At 43.9% G+C, this 18,790-nt stretch overlaps 1 protein-coding gene across 1 annotated transcript; it reads right to left on the reverse strand.

Annotated features, from left to right (window-relative positions):
- Positions 1 to 1,592: 1,592 nt before the first annotated feature.
- LOC134469893 (uncharacterized) lies at positions 1,593 to 17,216 on the reverse strand. The gene is made up of 9 exons (XM_063223918.1): positions 16,795 to 17,216; positions 16,063 to 16,143; positions 15,635 to 15,796; positions 12,374 to 12,454; positions 12,005 to 12,074; positions 11,895 to 11,965; positions 11,301 to 11,381; positions 10,507 to 10,710; positions 1,593 to 1,736 (listed from the first exon to the last, which is right to left on the reverse strand). Exons 2-9 carry the CDS (start codon positions 16,141 to 16,143, stop codon positions 1,593 to 1,595), a joined length of 894 nt encoding a protein of 297 aa, XP_063079988.1. The 5' UTR covers positions 16,795 to 17,216.
- Positions 17,217 to 18,790: the final 1,574 nt, after the last annotated feature.

Genomic DNA, 18,790 nt, shown 5'->3' on the forward strand with positions numbered 1-18,790 from the left:
TCCAAGACGAGTCCAAGACCAGGACTAGTCAAGTCAGAAAGTCAAAAGAGGTTTGAATCTAATACAAGAACGCTTCCAAAAAGATTAGAGTCCAAGTGAAGTCCAAGTTCATAGAAAAACAGACTTGACCTGGACTCAAGTCTGGAGTCCTGACGCGAGTACTGCAGCCCTGACAATAATACTATGCACAAAATGGAAAGTCTGTGAGCTGCTGCCTTCACGGTCTACTGAAAGTAGTCATGCACTTTAACCCTATCCAGACCGGGGGGGGGCTAAAAGTGCCCGCACCAACTTTGATGTCGTATAACTCCTGAATGACTAAAGCTATGACTACGAAACTTTGTGACTTTTCCTAAAATGAAGTTGGCTACAGTGTGATACCAAAAGATTAGGTTTATAGTTTTTGTTGTTGCCATGGCAACGGTTTTCTGACAGGTACGCCTGACCAAAAATCACTGATCTAAGTCTCATCATCATCACTTTTCATATTTTTTTACATTTTCATCAGCATCAGACACCCTTGTGAACATTTGAAGTGGTCTGACGCAAATAATAAGCAAAATTTATGTGCATTTCCCAAGTTAGATGGAAAATACATGAAGGTGACATTTTGGGCAATAAAAACAGGAAATGACGTCATAATGATGTCATAATATAAAATAATGACACCAAACTGATGTCATTCATAGATCTTTGGCTGAAGATCATCCCCTCCAAGTTTGGTGGTCATACGGCATTCAGTTCCTAAGTTATGAGGGGGGGGTCAAAAGAGCCCCCCCCCGGTCCCAGGAATGCCAAAAAAGCCCGGTCTGGATAGGGTTAAGCAGCCATCAAGGCATCAGGCACTTTACAGTATCACTTTACAGTAGCTCTTTACAGTAGCTAGTGATCTGGGGCATCATGGCCCAAGGCTGTGGCCCATTTCTCCCCACTCCACATTCGCCCAATTCGCCCATTCGCCTCACTTAATCTTCAACTTTGTGACGTCATCTTCCACTCTGTTCGCAGTAGGTGTCCCATAGATCTGTATTTTCTATATACAAATCTATGGGTGTCCCACCATCACTCTGACTCAAGGGGAAGTTTGAAGGGATTTCAAGCATTTCCCATCACTCTCAATAGCATTGGCACGCACTACAGTTTCACATGCACAAGCAAGTTTAGTTAAGTTTAGTTTATTTAGTTTAGTTCAACAGGGACCATGCACAATACACATTGATTACAGAAGTAACAAGATGGCTTGTGCCAGATTATTAGCTACGTATATAGCTACTTTCCATCTGCAGTCCCTGGACAGGTAAAACAAATATTAAAATACAATAACATAAACAAACAAAGATATAAACAAGTAAGCACATCCATAGGCCATGCGTCATACACCCCCCCCCCCACACACACACATTAAAATGGCATACAGTGTGAGTCATATTTTAAAAAAACATATGACTAATGTTGACAAGGCTGATTGGTTAATATCCATTTTTTCACACCCCTTGAGAAGGCCTGATAATCAGTAATACTTTTTAGGTTACTGGGTAGACTATTCCATGTTTTGAGTGTTAGAGGTAAAAAAAATAATAATGGGGCAGAGCTTATATCATGCCTGGAGCTGCCGTGTTCCTGGCTGAGAGGCAGCCCCAGGCATGGAGGCCTGGTCCTGGGGGCCCCGGACTGGGCACAGCTATGAAGCTGGGCTTGAGAAGACGCAGACGCAGACGTCCTGCTATAAACTTCCACTGGATTGTTGAAATGAATCACAAATAAGTACCCATTTCAGTGGAGCTCATGCCACAGGCTTCGCTCCACTCCACTCCACTCCCCATCCAGACACGGTGAATTCCAGCTTTATTGCACCCCAATTGGCCATGTCCAAACACCTGTACCTCTATCAATGGCTGGACCAATCACAAGCTGTTATCCTTACGAGGCCATTGGGCTCAGGATTGAACACACAGTATATACAGGTATGTACACTCGGTGGCTCTTTTGAAAGTATTTATTTTTACTGCCTTCAGGCTTCCTGTCAGAATATACTATATGTATGTATGGGAGGGATTTGAGGTTGGCAGCTGTTGCAGGCATGTAGTTTGAGATGACTGTTTATTTTGGCGCTGGTTCAAGGTTTTTACCTCAACTTTTTTGAGGAAAAACAGAAGTGTGTAAAAAAAACCCTGTTCACAGGATAATGGAACGTGTTGATATGAATTTCCAATATTTAATCCGGTATATCAGTCCACCTTTGTATTTCTTGTAACTTCTTTCATTATATAAACTGTCAGACCTGGAATAGAACACATACCCTGTCCTTTGACAGCTATTAAAAGGATGCACTCTCAAAGAGTTGGACAGAAGCAATCCTTTACAAAGAAAAAAAGGAGTGAAGGTCTTAAGAGGGAGAAGAGAGAGCATGTATGTTGTCGGAATTAAAGTGTGTGTGTGTGTGTGTGTCGGTAAGGTATGTCCACGACTCATGAAGTAATTATTGCTCTTTTAAAAAATAAACTAATTTTGCTAGAGCACTGACAGTTAGACAGATAGTAAGAGAGACAGGCCCTGCATTCCTGGACACCTCTGACACGGCAGAGTCAGAGCCAGTAACAATCCTCCACCTTTGCCAAAGCCCTTAATAAATGTTCTGAAAATGTCTGCCACAGCCAAGCCAGCACATAAAACAAACAAGCCACTCATCTTCAAGTATCATAGTTTGGACACACTTGTTCACTAGCATTGCCTCCCCACAGTGCAGAACTAATAGCACTGGTGAGAATCTTCATTTGAGAAGAGTTTTTTTTGGCGTTGTCGAAGCATGTCTAAGTAAATTCCGCCTAGAGGGCTCGTTTTCGATTCGCCTCTCTCCCAAGTTCTGCCTTCCAGCACAAATATGGCCCCAAACCTGGCCGAGCAGGCCACGGCGTCTGGCTCCCTACGAGATGGAAGGAATGCTCTTAAACACACTGGGCTCCCCTTAGGAACACTTGAACATTTAACTCAAAGATGTATCTCTGATAGAGCGCAGAGGGATCTATAGAACTAGAAAATGTCTAGTTATGGTTTCAATTATGTGCCAATTAATTTGAATACACTGAAGTTGCTACACTACAATACTCTACTGCTGTAGTTTTTCCTGAATATTTTGAACTGGGCACGGATCCTGGCGACACATCTGGCATGGACAAGGGCACTTTACTGTGGTATATTCCTTGCTTCTCTCTCATTTGCTCTTTAATATGTTATTAAAAAAAGAGTATTTTTTCCTCCTTACATCTTAGGCCATATTTATATAGTGGGTTAAATAATAGATGTATGAAATGCAAACCAAAATAAAGATTTTCTATATGGACAGTCGTACTATTATACGTTTATATTTCATTACTCTATGTTCTTGCAGTTACAGTGTATCCTTATTATTATAGTGAGACTCTTGCTGCTTGTCCACACCTCCAAACTCCACTTATGTCATTTACTCAGACTCCTCATTGGCATCCTATTCCTGTCGAAACACCCAGCTGGGCCCTGCCGTGGCCAAACGGTAGGGCACTCGTCTACCATACGGCTGACCCGGGTTCGATTCCCGGCCCGGGTCCTTTGCCGGCCCTTCTCCCTCTCTGTCTCCCCACTCACCTCCTGTCACCACCTTCACTGTACTATCAGAAATAAAGTCAAAAAGACCAAAAATAAAAATGAAACACCCAACTGAAAGATGAGGTGGGTGTCAAGTTCACTCACACATCAACCATTTGTTTTCCTGGCGTTGTTGTGTCTGAAGTGAAGAATGGTCACTCAGACCAACAACATCCTCCTCCTTCCTGTCTCCCAGTCTCTTTTTCTTTACGAGTTTACATGTCAATGATGGGATTTGCAGGCTTTGGAAGAAAAAAAAGAAGAACACAACAACTGTTTGGAGATTACATCATTTGACATTGTTGGGCCAGCCTCACTGATTTACAGTGGCCAGGAGAGGAGCAATGGAGCAGGGCCAACATATTTGTATTATTATGTTTTGCTCCCAGAAGGTCAAACTGTGTTTCCCCCCTTCCTAACTTGTCAGTCGTCATGTTGCTACATGGGGCTTTTCCATCTAAACTGTGAAGGAAGCATTACATTAGACTTTGTTGCTTACCTAAATAACTGTTGCTTACATGTATGTTTATGTAGGTTACAAGGATGATTGAACAACCACCTGCGTTACTCCGTGGTTGACAACTGTGTCAATTACAAGGGACAAATATCAGTGCCCTTACCTTGCGTTGTCTTGACCGCAGAATGTAGGCTATCCCCTCACTGTAATCCACGCGTTTCCACAAGTTCCAGTTTGTAATCCACATTATAGCTAATAGTAAGAAAGTGACTATTGTGCTACAATTCAGCTATCCCACTCAGCTCACTTGTGTGACTCGTGTTATCCGAAATATTGGTAATGCACATTGTTCATTCTATTCTTCTTGCGTCTGTCCAAAACAGTTCCGACTCGAGAAACGGCGTGTTATTGAGCAATCTCTGGCCTGGGACAGTTTGGTTGCAGTACAGAGGATAATATGTTGTCTTCGAGATTATCTAACTTTTATTATAAAAGCAACTGTCTTGAGCCAAAAATGTAATGTAAACTGGCGTCTGTGCAACATCCACCGAGAGAGATTATGTCGCTTAATTTTCAGTTTGTATTTGCGCTGGAGTTGATGCTTTCTCTGACCAATTGGAAGGGGGGCCCCCTCCAGATGGGGGTACTTTGAGTAAATTATCGTTGCATTTTTTGGCACTTGACTTGAGGCTGTCGCTGATGCAAACCTATTGGAAAGGCCCCCCCCTCGAGCAGGGGGTATTAGGTAGGCGCTGTTGCTTCCCTCGCAGCAGAGCTCTTCATACAGATGACACTGCCTTATTATACAGCTATTTAATCGTCATTGCTGTTGAATACATAACTTGTCGTCCTTGGGGGCCCCACCTACTCGGGGGCCCTAGGCAACTGCCTAAATTGCTTACCTTAACGCAACGGGCCTGGTGTGTGTGTGTGTGTGTGTGTGTGTGTGTGTGTGTGTGTGTGTGTGTGTGTGTGTGTGTGTGTGTGTGTGTCTGAGGTGTCGGGTGTTGCTGAGGGGCCTGTGGACTGTGTGAGTTTAGGGCCTGACCTTTCCAGCTAAATGAGAACAATCTGGACGCGTCTGTATGCTCAGCATCAGAGACCAGGATCACAGAGAAGGTGAGAGAGAGAGAGAGAGAGAGAGGGGGGGGGGGAGAAAAGGACAGAGAGAGATGAAGTTAGGAAGGTAGATGGGGAGAGATAGAGTGGGAAAGAGCAGGATATGTGTGAGCGAGAGACAGAGTGAGAGACAGAAAGTGTGTGTGTGTGAGAGAGAGAGAGAGAGAGAGAGAGAGAGAGAGAGAGAGAGAGAGAGAGAGAGAGAGAGAGAGAGAGAGAGAGAGAGAGAGAGAGAAAGTGTGTGTGTGCGTGTGTGTGTGAATGAGAGAAGAAAATGTCAGCAGGGAGTGAGGGGAGGGGGAGAGAAACACCCTTCCTCAACACCTGCAGAAAGGGCCCAGTGTGAAGTGTGTTTGGGCTGGGAGGGAGGGTGTGTGTGTCTGTGTGTGTGTGTGGGGTTGAGATTCACACTCATGCCTCACATCACCACAACGCACGCACGCATGCATGTACGCACGTATGCACGCTGGCATGCATGCATGCACGCACGCACACAGCACACCACACTGCAGTCGGAGTGAAAAAGAAAAAATATATTGCACCTCAGCTTCAGCTGCAGCTGGGACTGTTCTGGGATCAGTCAGCTTGCGGCGCGTGATCATGAATGATGCATCGCTTCGCCGTTCCTCTGCTGCTCTTGGATCAGATCAAATGACCAGGGAAGCCAACACTGAGGAGCAAAGTGGTCAGGTGTCCTGGTCCCAACAATGGGGGGTTCTGGGAATTAGGATGGGATCCACATTACATTCAATGTGTGTTGGGGGGACTTTCGCATGACTTTGTCCTGGGCCCAGGCTAAGCTGTCAGTGGCCCTGTGAAACACTATTCGGTATAACTACCACAGGGGTCAGGATTTGACTGATTAGCTTCGCTGATTAGCAAGGCACTTCCTCGTCGCAATAGAGCTCTTCAGCGTTGACGTCAACTTGTATGCGGCGTTTGGACTACCGGTTCCCTGGCGATTTTTTACATTGCAAAACGCCATAGAGATTCAGGTTTGGCAAAAATATAAGTTGCACGGCAACAACGAACATTAGCGTGTCCCCGCATCCCTTTCTCATTAGTGGAACGGATCGTATCATCATGTTGGTGTATTCACATGTTAAATCATGACGATTATAATTCAATATTGCTAACCCCTTTCTGATCATTAAAACTTCCGAACTACATACTTTCCTTTGGTTGCCATGGGTACAACCTTCCGCACGTACATGCCGTTAGATACTGGCGCCGTTTCTGTAGTCGCCAAAAGCTTCCGGGTTTAGCATATGGACGCAACATCGTATTTATGTCGAAGTTTGACACAAAAGGATCAACCATGTCATACCTACAGCCTATTTTTAACACCCTCGACAGTTTGCGGGGGTTCGCTAAGTGCGTGCTTGCACTCGGAGCTTATTTGAAATTTACCCCTATTCATTCCCAATGGAGGCCGGAAGCCGATAGGAACCAGGACGTCCTTAAATGCTAACATGAAAGACTACAATCTACTACATGCTTCCGCTTCCGCTGAAGAACTCTATTCCGCCGCCACTTTGCTGAGAGGGTGTGTGTGCTGTGCCGGACATGATGCGATTTTGTGAATACAACGCCGGAGAAAAAAGCATGCACCCTGGGCACGACGCAATTTTGCCATCTTGTGACATTGGCAGGATTTTTTCGAACGTTTTGATGAGTTCTGTGACAAATAGATAGCTGCAGGTCATTATCATCTCCAAAATGTTTTGCTTTGAGTACCCACACATTACTTGGCCTGGCAAGACCTTTCCCTTTCCGTTTGCAAACCGATAGGCCAAGTATTGTAACAACGGTCTTTGTGTAATAAAGTCTGATTCACATTCGTTTTTGAGCAAACAAGAATATAAAAGAGAACATTTGAAGTGTACAAACAACTCGAAGTGCACAAACTTTTTTTCTAGACACATCATTAATACCTGGCAACCTTGTATATCTTAAAGGTGCACTGTGTAATATTTAAGTTTATTTACAGAATTCACCATGCTCCTTCACAAATGTTACCTTTCATGAATAGTTTACCACCACCATAAAATTCTAAGTATTCATTATGACTGGGAAAATAGCTGTTTTCATACATGATTTCCACCATTTTGAATCTTCAAAAAAATGTTTTTTTTTTAGCTGCAAAACTTTCTGTACTTTGGTCATAATAGTAAATATCACTTTATAACTTAGTAAGTATTCATGAAAAGATCATATTTGGCAACATGCAGCACAGTTTCAGTGAGCAGCATAGTTGCAATACCTACTCTGGCCACAATCCTACATACTGTAGTATAGACAGGGCGTTAAAGATGCACTGTGACTTAATGCATGTTTGTCATGTGTCTACAGGAACCACTGAAGGACTACATTTCCAAGGAGACTGCTTGCGGATTCAGACTTAGCTGCAGAACAAACATGAATATGCAACAAAGCCATTCAATAAAAAAAGAAAGAAAAAAGCCAACTTGGTTGTTTATAACCAAAGAGGGACAAAAAAAAAGAACCCTAGTTCTTTGGTAAAGCCAGTGTAGTGGCGTAAAATGGGTTGTTTCCCCTAAAACAACCACTAGGTTAATGTAATACAGGGTAAAATGCAATGACTGGGACATGCCAATTAAACGAGAGAAGACGATGTACTGAAAAACTGATTTGAGACGGTAAGTGATCTAATATGCAGTGGATGCAATTGGTCACTAAGCGTCACTACCTTTTTTTTTTAACTAAACCCAATAATATGCAGTTACTTGATCTTTTTAAATTACGTGAATATTGACCTACTAAGCTATTGTGTGTGTGTCACAGCTCTGCTATGCCAAGTGTTGATTCAATGCAACGTTTGGAACACTTAGAAGTTTTTTTCTTTTTTAAAAGTTTGTTTTGTGTCCTGAAATTCTATCTTTTCCCTTCAAATGTATGCAATTTTTAAAAATGGAAATAAATACGCTATGCCAGCCTGTGGTGTATGGACTAGCTGAGCGATTCAGACTTCAGCCCAGTCGTCTTAGGAAAAAAAAATCTGATCTGCGTTTCTGTACCACAAAAAAAACCATGAACCATCACACAAAGCCAAAGTCAATTTAATATCATGGCAAATAATACAGATGGAATGTAATACAAATAATAATACAACTCAGAAAAATAACATGTATTCTTTGGCATTTGATAATGATATCAAATAAAAAGCTGCTGTGAAAATTCAGTCTCTCTCCCCCTCATACACACGCACGCGCATGCACAGACAAACACACACGTGACATACGCACTCTCACACAAACCACTTACACAGACCCACACCCTCTCTCAAACACGCTGAACACTGCCACTGCTGGCGATGGAGCCCATGATCCAGACCACGCACCATCCCAGACCACAACCGGGTGCAGTGCCCCCAACTGAGCCTGGGTGAGCAATGCACTGAATGCCTTCCTCTGCATTCTAGCGACACTGCCTCATGCCTGCGCAGTAAGGCATTCCACTGACCCTGTTGGCAAGCCGAAGGAACTGCGGACCCAACTGCCCCTCGGAACCCCTAGCCAGGAGATCAGGACTGGCCCCCCGGGTGAATACATCCGCCATTCCCACAGTACCCAGACTTCACCACCAATCTCAAACTTCAGCGTCTCCAAGAAGAAGAAAGAAATGTGCCTTGACCAGAACTTGCTGGGAGACAAGAGTGAAAGAACAAACACCAGAAGAGAGCTGTTAAGCCAAAGCTTCTACTCTATCCTACCCTACACTACGCTACTCTACCTGCAGTGGAGCTGCAGCCATGGTGTCTCTGTGAGGATGGTTGAGGCCAAGGCCAAGCTGAACCCTCTTGAACACAACGGTGACTGTGTCAAGGTGAAGATGTGCATAGCAGTGTTTGTGGGGATGGTTGAAGCCAAGGCCAAGCTGAACTCTCTTGACCACAACGATGACCGTGTCGTCGTCATCAAGGCCAAGACGTGCATAGCAGTGTCTGCAGCACGGATGAAGAACTACTTCCACAAGCACTGCCGAATGGAGGTCAAGAAGTGGCATCCAGACCCTCTCGGTTGCAATACAGCGTGAAAGCGATGGATGCCAAACCTTCCACGCAAACGGAAGTTGGCAATATCCAGAGCAGCACTGACTGAGATTGGTGATGGATTCCAGGTGCTGTGAATATAGCAGAGAACATCAGGCCAGTCCTGAAGACCTAACTGAAGTTCCAAGTGGCAGTGCGGTACACAGTTCCTTCAGTGGCCAAGGAAGTCAGTAAAATACATTGCTAAACAAGCAAGAGACAATGTCACTAGAATGCAGAAGAAAACATTCAATGCCGTACTCACCCCAAAGTCAGCTGAAGGCACAACACCCAATTGCAGTCCAGAACAATGCACAGTCCAAGTCTAGAACACCACCACCAATAGTAGCAGCAGTCCACACACTCGAGTTACACACACACACACACACACACAAACGCAAACACGCACATTCTACACACACACACACACACGCATGCACATTCTATACACACACACACACACACAAGCACGTTCTACACACGCACACACAGGTTCTATACACACACACACACTCTACTGTACACACGCACATTCTACACACACACACACAAGCACGTTCTACACACACACACACACACACGTTCTACACACACACACACACATTCTACACACACAAACACACGTTCTACACACACACACACACACACACACACGTTCTACTGTACATGCGCACATTACACACACGCGCACATTCTACACAAACACACACTCACACACTTTGCACTGGCCCACACTCTCCCTCAAACACTGTAACACATGCATGATTTGTAATGATAAACAAAAAATAAAAAGCTGCAGTGAATTTTCAGTCATTCAGTCCCTCACACACAGACGAATCAAACATCCACATCTTGTATTGTAGATAACAAAAGAAATGAAAAACAAAACTGAGATCATACTGGTAATGAAATGTAATGATAAAAAAGTATGTCCAAGTTGACTGTTATAGCTCACCCGTCATGAGTGTAGATTGTAGAATGTAGATGAGAGAACATTCAGACTAAGGCATACATACAAACACTGTCATAGACAGTGAGACAGAGGAGAGCTGTATTGCTGGGAGGAGGAGAGCTGGATTGTTGGGAGGAGAAGAGCTGGGTTGCTTGGAGGAGAAGAGCTGGGTTGCTTGGAGGAGAAGAGCTGGGTTGTTGGGAGGAGAAGAGCTGGGTTGCTGGGAGGAGAAGAGCTGGGTTGCTTGGAGGAGAAGAGCTGGGTTGCTGGGAGGAGGGGGCTACTATAACAATTCTGTCTGGCCACTGCATCCCCTAGCTTGGTGGCAGGGTTACGGTATAGGGCCTGGGTCTTGAGCTTGATGAGCTTCCCACAGTTGTACTGCTCCAGAGGCCGGCTGCCTTTCAGGGTGGCTACCCTCTCGGCCAGGCCACAAATGCAGGGGAAGAGCATGAAGTCATACATGACGGCTCCCATAGAACCACAGATCATGGGACCCACCCAGTACACCTGAAGGAGGAGGGAAGAACAGAAACCATATTATAGTTACATGTAAGCTGCAGAGACATTGGGGCAAGACAGAACAATCTTAACCCATTGACGCCTAAGGCACCTGCAACAAAGGGTGCTGAATGCCTGAGCGCTATTTAAGAAAAGCTACCCTCAGCCCATAAAAACCTAAATATCTCAGCTTCTGAAGAACATAAAAATATGCACTACGTTGCATTTAACGCTAAAAACCTCATCTTTCATTATAATGTGTTTATCAAAAATCTGTTTGTTTGAGATTAATGAAGTTGTCTCAAATCTCATGAGCCTGAATGCTGCGTAATGCAGCTCCAGGCGCTAGGGCCAATGTTGTGCAACGCAACATCAGGCATGAATTGGTTAAGACATGCAGTGCATGCCACATTCTACAAAACATCAATATACAATGTAGTAACTAATTTAATTGAATTCTTCACTAACCGTGCAGACCATATTGAATACTTCTTGATTCACCAACAGTGCAGACCACATACATCTATATATGACCTGAAAGTAGTTTACAAACAATAGGAGGGTTTAAGCATGTTTTTAATGTATACATTTTTTCTTACCCAGTGGTTCATGAAGTTCTTCTTGAACAGAGCAGGGGTGAAGGATCTGGCAGGGTTCATTTCAGCTTCAGTGTAGAACATCTGAAACAAATAGTGTTCATAGCTGAGTATTAGCTTTAATGTAAAAAGTAAGGAAGCAAGATATTGTTGCAGCCTGGATGTAGAATAAGATTAGAAATAAGCATGTGTGGGGCCCCAAATAGAACAGTTCAAGGGTAAGAGCAGGTTTGCACATTGAAAAAGATGGTAAGGTCAAGCAAAAGGAGTTTTTTTCTGATTGCAGAGTAGAGCAGACATTTCAGGGTTCTGCCTTCATTATTTCGCAGGTATATAGAAATCAAGCTAAATCACACTAAAGGAAATTCTTGTGAAGGTACGTTTATGCACTGGTGTGGAGCACAAAATTCCCTATGTTCAAACAGCTCTAATGAACCCCTTTTATATATCATTAACAGGTCTATGTAAAACCCTCTGGGCCCCCTTGCACAGTGAGAATTCAGTTGACAAATAATATAAAATAATATATTAATTACATTTGTCGTCTTTGAGGGAAAATAAGTATTTGACCCCTATAGCCAATCAAGTACAAAGTACTAGTTGGAAAAGCCCTTGGGTCTTGAGCTTGATGAGCGTCCCACAGGTGTCCTGCTCCAGAGGCCGGCTGCCTTTCAGGGTGGCTACCCTCTCGGCCAGGCCACATATGCGGGGGAAGAGCATGAAGTCATGCATGACGGCGCCAATAGAACCACAGATCATGGGACCCACCCAGTACACCTGAAGGAGGAGGGAAGAACAGAAACCATATTATAGTTACATGTAAGCTGCAGAAACAATGGAGCAAGAGAGAACAATCTTAAGACATGTAGTCCATGCCACCTTCTGCAACACACCAATACATAACGTAATAACTATGGTAATTTAATTCTACACTAACAGTGCAGACCACATTGAAAACTTCTCGACGCCAACAGTGGAGACCACATAATTCTATATCTGACCTGAAAGTAGTTTCCAAACATTGGGGGGGTATACACATGGTTTTAATGCATAATTTGTATATATTTTTCTCTTACCAAGTGGTTTATGAAGTTCCTCTTGAACACAGCAGAGGTGAAGGATCTGGCAGGGTTCATTTCAGCTCCAGTGTGGAACATCTGAAAAAACAAAAGCAAAGTGTTCATAGTTGAGTATTAGCTTTAATGTAAAAAAGTAAAGAAGTGATAAATTGTTGCAGCCTGGATGTAGAGAAATAAGCATGCGTGTGGCCCCAAATAGAACAGTTCAAGGGTGAGAGCAGGTTCGCACATTGAAAAAGTATTTGATCCTTTGCTGAATTTGTTGGTTCGTCAACTGATAAAAACATGATCAATCTATAACTTTAATGGTAGGCGCATTCTAAGACAGACAGAATATCAGAAAGAAAATCCGGAAAACCACATTAACGAATATCATATTAATTGCATTTGTCTTCTTTGGCTAGAGGGGTCAAGTACTTATTTTACCTCAATGAAATACAAAGTACTAATTGGAAAAGCCCTTGTTCTCTAGGACCGAGGTCAGACGTTTTGTTTAGTGGATGACAATGTTTGTGCACATAATGATTTAGAGATGATCTGCAAAGAAAAGACAACATTCCTATAAGATTTAGTGGCTGTGGCTTGCCAAATGGGTTTTTCAGTTCCCTCCATACGATTACTATAGGGTACATGTCTAGAGACGTTCTAGGCACAGTGGGTTTACATACAGTGTCTTAACTTGCCATCCAACCCGTGCCTGCAGTTCACCTAGGGAGCGCTGTCGAGACAGCGCTGTCGAGACAGCGCAGCCTATAAGGCTGGCGCTAATAACTGACAATTGTGCTCGCCGTCGGCTGAAACCTGACAATATTACTGTGGGTTCTGAGAAACCAATGTGGATTTAAATGAAATGTACAATAACCTGGGAGTCATGTACTTCTAATTTCTTACAGCTTTGGCATTTAGGAGTCAGCCTCCACTAGCACCTTGCTATCGAAATTGCTTTACAGCAGTCGTGATCACAGCAATGCAGTCGGTCGACCAATCCAAACGCAGTGTGTGAAGCCACTGCGCTCCTCCACGCTCCTTGGTTGGCGCTACTTAGTGGACAGTACTACCCGAAAAAAAGTCTAGATTTTTGTCTCTCGTAATAACCATTGACCTTCTCTGGTCTGGGCCACATCATGACCTTAATGTGCTTCCCATAGGGGAAGAACATTAGACTAGAGGTGACCCCACCCCTTTTTTCATGACAATCCTGCCAGCCATTATTTGGAGGTAGACCTGAGAAATGTAAATGAATGGAAAAGGTGGCTCATCTGTGTCAAAAAATTGCTTAAAGATGTCCTCTCATAGTTATCGCATTAATACTGCCGTGTCCCCCATTGTTATTGAATGCGTTACGCTTTGGTCCTGTTTAAAAAAACGTTCTGATTGCTTTGTTTCAAGCCGTTTTTGCAAGCAATCAAGGTGCCTTGTGGACAAACGAGAGGGTTTTCCGGGTTTCTCTTGGCTATCCGTCTCTGATTGGCTCTCTCCCCCTGCTCTGCAGAGACATTCTAGAGGTGGGGAGGCTGTATGTAAACTGGCTGTGTGCTCTGTGTGTATCTGAGAGTAGCAACCAGCTGATAGCTAAGCTAGGTTGCGGGCCACCAGGCGTTGCTTGTTTTGAAAACAAGCAGAAAAAATACTCGACATGTTTTTAGAAAAATGGGTCGACATAAACCCATGTGGGCAACGCGTTCTTTCGATGTGATGCAACACAGACAGGCTTTCGTGATTCGCTCGTAGCTCTGCATTGTTTATGTCAATTGGGAAACACAGCCAGGCGAGGTGACGCACCACTATGAAGCCTTGCATGCGAGTTTAACTTGAGGTGACCGTCCGACTTTCAAAAGGAGCGAGTAAAACTTTATCGGAAGTTGGCCTTTAATAATGTGAAAATTCCCATCAACACTATGTAAGGGTTAACGTTCGGCGAGAAGGTCGCTACCGTGGAATAGCAGCACGACAGAGAGAATCTTTAGACCCCGACGCGGAGCGGAGGGGTCTTGTTCTCTCTGAAGTGCTGCTATTCCACAAAGCGACCGACTCGCCGAATGTTAACCCGCTTATTATATGGATATACTTAAATGATTCACACATGGCGGGGACATTTCTTTAGACCTATTTAATGTTAAGATTGTTGCTGCGCAAAACAAAACAGTGCCGTTGTGGAACACCGCCAGTGTTGCCAGATTTTCTACGACAAATAAGCGACTGACGTCTTGAAAACAAGCCCAAAAGAAGCGACTGACGCTCGTAGTGAAAACAAGCCCAAAATAAGCAACCGAAGGGGTGGGTCGTCAGTCGCGTGCCTAGTCAGGGAAGACCTTGCTCTTTGCTGGGGTCTGCGTGGCAGCTAAAATCCCCTCAAGTGACCACAGAAAGTGGCAGTTAACAATGCTGTAGTAGGGTCACTTGTAAGGATGAGTGAGAAAAAACGAGTTGCCATTGAGAAACACATTCAAATGACCGGCAGAGCAGGAGAAAACAGCAAGCCCAACCCTGAAAAGAGCAAGCCCAAAAAAAACGCAACCCGCGACTTTACAAAATTTAAAGCGACTGCTCAAAAAAAGAAGCCCAATGTCGCTTATAATAAGCGGACTTGGCAACACTGAACACCGCTAGGCAACAGCTAGGTAGCCAGGACAACAGCTGTTGTCTATCACAGCAGCTGATTAGAGTGACAAAAGACCGGACCCCCTGCGGAGTGATGGGCCTATGAAACATTCGCTTTAGCCACTGACTTGTATACAAGCCAGTGGCTTTAGCAGTGAACGTATTGTTGCCATTGACAGCGGTAGCCAGGACAACGGGTGCTGTCTATCACAGCAGCGGATTAGAGTCTTGTTGAAAAGTCGCTTTAGCAGTGAAAAGTCTTGTTGCCATTGACAGCGGTCTGTTATAGACCAACCCGTCCGTTATCGAAAAATAACAGACGTCCGAACGTTGGGGAGCCCCGTTGAAATGAATGGAGCATTCGACAGATGACGTCACAACCATATAATAAACAAGGATAATGGTTTAAGTGTTTTGCTGAATATCTACACAATTAATATTAAGTGATCTTAAAATGTACTTTATCGACTAATATGATTTAAGTAGATATTTAGCCTGACATTTCAAATCTGGTCCTTGATTAATGTGTCACTTCATATTCACACAGTTTTACTCCAGTTTTGGACAGAGGTGGCAGTGCTCTCTATTGATTTGCATTGACTGAAGGTACACTAGTTTGGAGTCTGATTGACTGATATGGTGCTGGTGACCATTTACCATCTTGAGCTTGATGGGCTCCCCACAGGTGTCCTGCTCCAGAGGCCGGCTGCCTTTCAGGGTGGCTACCCTCTCGGCCAGGCCACAAATGCTGGGGAAGAGCATGAAGTCATGCATGACGGCGCACATAGAACCACAGATCATGGGACCCACCCAGTACACCTGCAGGAGGAGGGGAGAACAGAAACCATATTATAGTTACATGCAAGCTGCAGAGACATCGGAGCAAGAGAGAACAATCTTAAGACACGCAGTGCATGGTGCATTCTGCAAAACATCAATACACAATGTAATAACTAATTTAATTGAATACTTCTTGACACACTAACAGTGCAGACCACATACATCTATACATGACCTGAAAGTAGTTTACATACAATACAATACATACAGTAGTTTATATACAAAATGTATATATTTTTTCTTACCCAGTGGTTCATGAAGTTCCTCTTGAACAGAGCAGGGGTGAAGGATCTGGCAGGGTTCATTTCAGCTCCAGAGTGGAACATCTGAAACAAATAGTGTTCATAGTTGAGCATTAGCTTTAATGTAAAAAAGTAAGGAAGCAAGATATTGTTGCAGCCTGGATGTAGAATAAGATTAGAAACAAGCACAGGTGTGGCCCATCTTTAATTCAGTTGACAAGTTGATTGGAAGTGTCTACCTATTCTGTGGGACCAGAACTTAATAGTTGACAGGGGATCAAATACTTCTAAGATTATATAATAATTGATTTCTTTTTAATTGAGGGGAAGATGTTACTTTCTGCATTTTCTTTTTGATATTCTGTCCCTGCATGTTAGAATACACCTACCATTAAAATGATAGACTATTCATGTCTTTATCAGTACGGCAAACCAACAACAAAATCAGCAAGACATGAAATGCTCATTATATTCTTACTGTACCTGGTGACTCAGTCCAACGTCCCTAATATTGAGTCCTGTCAGACCAGTTGGCGGTTAACTGGTCTCATAGGACTCAATGTTAACTGCTAGCTTAGAGATAAAATTTGCACTGCCATACTCGGAGAACGATTGAAAGTACAGGAGAAAGGTAAAAATCAATCATTTAACTCAAGAAGAAGTGTAAAATAAGCTTAATTCCAAAAATGGGACAGTATCACTTAAACATAATTGTTACTTTGTCTTTTTACTCACAATACGTAGCAATAAACGCTGTCAATCAAAGCAAGCCTGAAGCGGACATGGACCACCGCGACACCTCCCACTCGGTCTTGGCATGGCGCGACATGGGAAGATCGCACCCATCAGGCAAGCTGGTTGCAGCCAACTTGTTCCTCTACTGGTAGGAGGTCGATGAGCCGTCGTACATCCCGATACAATGTGGTACCTTGTGGGTCCCCAGGACTTTAGGTTGGCTTTGGAATCTTCACATGAGCACATCCACTTGGGGGGAATTTCATATGGACATCCCAGACAATGCCCTTGGAGTGGTCACATCGACCAAAATGCAATGAAGGAGCAATTCAAGCTCGCAAGAGTGGTCACAGAAGCACACTATATCTGCAACAGCAACATTTCTTCTTGAAGTGTGCCTCCCTTCATATGTTATTTCTGAGCGTTGCCCACCCTACACTGGGCTGTCTTGATTGTGTTACTTGACTTGTTCATAGGTCTCTTTTTCGCCCCTCGAGTGCACACATGTCCCTCTGTTGCGATGGTTAGAATTAGTTTGTCAGTGTGAGCAAAGTACACATGCATACTACACACACACACACACACACACACACACACACACACACACACACACACACACACACACCAAACTATGTGTATGATGGTGGTGGGGGGCTTGAATAGGGCAGATATTAGTCTTTGATAGTTGGGGTTGCTGGTGACGGGGCGTGGAGAAGTTTGAAGGAGGAGAGCTGGATTGCTGGGAGGAGAAGATCTGGATTGTTGGAAGCAGGGGGCTACTATAATAAGTCTGATTGGCCACTGCTTCTCCTGACTTGGTGGCAGGGTTATGGTATAGGGATTGGCTCTTGAGCTTGATGGTTCTGCTCTGGAGGCCGGCGGACTTTCAGAGTGGCTACCCTCTCGGCCAGGCTGCGCATGCGGGGGAAGAGCATGAAGTCGTACATGACGGCGCCCATAGCACCACAGATCATGGGACCCACCCAGAACGCCTGCATGAGGAGGGAAGAACAGAAACCATATTATACTGTAGTTACATGTGAGATGCAGAGACATCGGAGCAAGACAGAACAATCTTAAAGGGGCACAATGTAGCACTACATAGTTTGTGTAGATTTTGAGACAGGCATGACACGGGTACCATGCAGTAATGAAAAAATGCTGTTTAACTAAGTTCAATGTGAGACTGTTTTTCATCACAGAATGCTGTAAGAATTGTGTTCACAGGTGGAAGATAGACACAGAGGCAGATATTTGTCAATCATGTTCAGAGTTTACTGAGGACACTAGGTCATTACAACGATACAGCTTAATCAGTCCCATCATCGGAAGCACATTTCTGCCCTTTAAGTGTCTGCAAGGTAGTTTTATTGAACTTGTCAGTTTTGATTGGCTGTCCTGATCGGGTGATCCTGACAGAAGCTACAGAGTACCTTCAGAGACTTTCATGATACATTTGAAACATACCTTAACAATGACTTAAGGTCAGATTAGACTTCTGCAACTGCGCTCGTCAAAACTCGCGTGGGAGTGGCCACGAACCAACATTGTATTCATGCATCTGCGAGTTCTGCGAGGTCCGAGGTCTCGTCGCGAGCCACATTTGAAATTGCGCGATTACTTTCACTACATTGTAAGCACTGCGGTCATTATTAAGCAATGTTGCTTTCTATCCCGGTTAGCTAGGTATTTTCACACAAATTGCAAAGGCAATGCACTGGTATCATTATTTGACATACCCAGTCTGTTTTCACAGGCAGAAAATGCAAGCATGTAAAGACAGTTGATTCTGCCGATGTGTGTTTACATTCGGTGGAGGAACGGTAGTAAAACTGCAGGCATTGTGCCACGAGTGTTCAACTGATGCATTGTTTGTTATTTAGCTTGTAGCTTTGTGTATTTACACACATTTACACACAAGGCATTAATATAGTTTTTAACAGAATTCAGCTCTGCTCTCGCAAACTACTGGCATTGCGCTGCCACAAGAACAGAA

This window comes from Engraulis encrasicolus, chromosome 19 (genome assembly GCF_034702125.1).
Source record: "Engraulis encrasicolus isolate BLACKSEA-1 chromosome 19, IST_EnEncr_1.0, whole genome shotgun sequence".
NCBI lineage: Eukaryota > Metazoa > Chordata > Actinopteri > Clupeiformes > Engraulidae > Engraulis > Engraulis encrasicolus.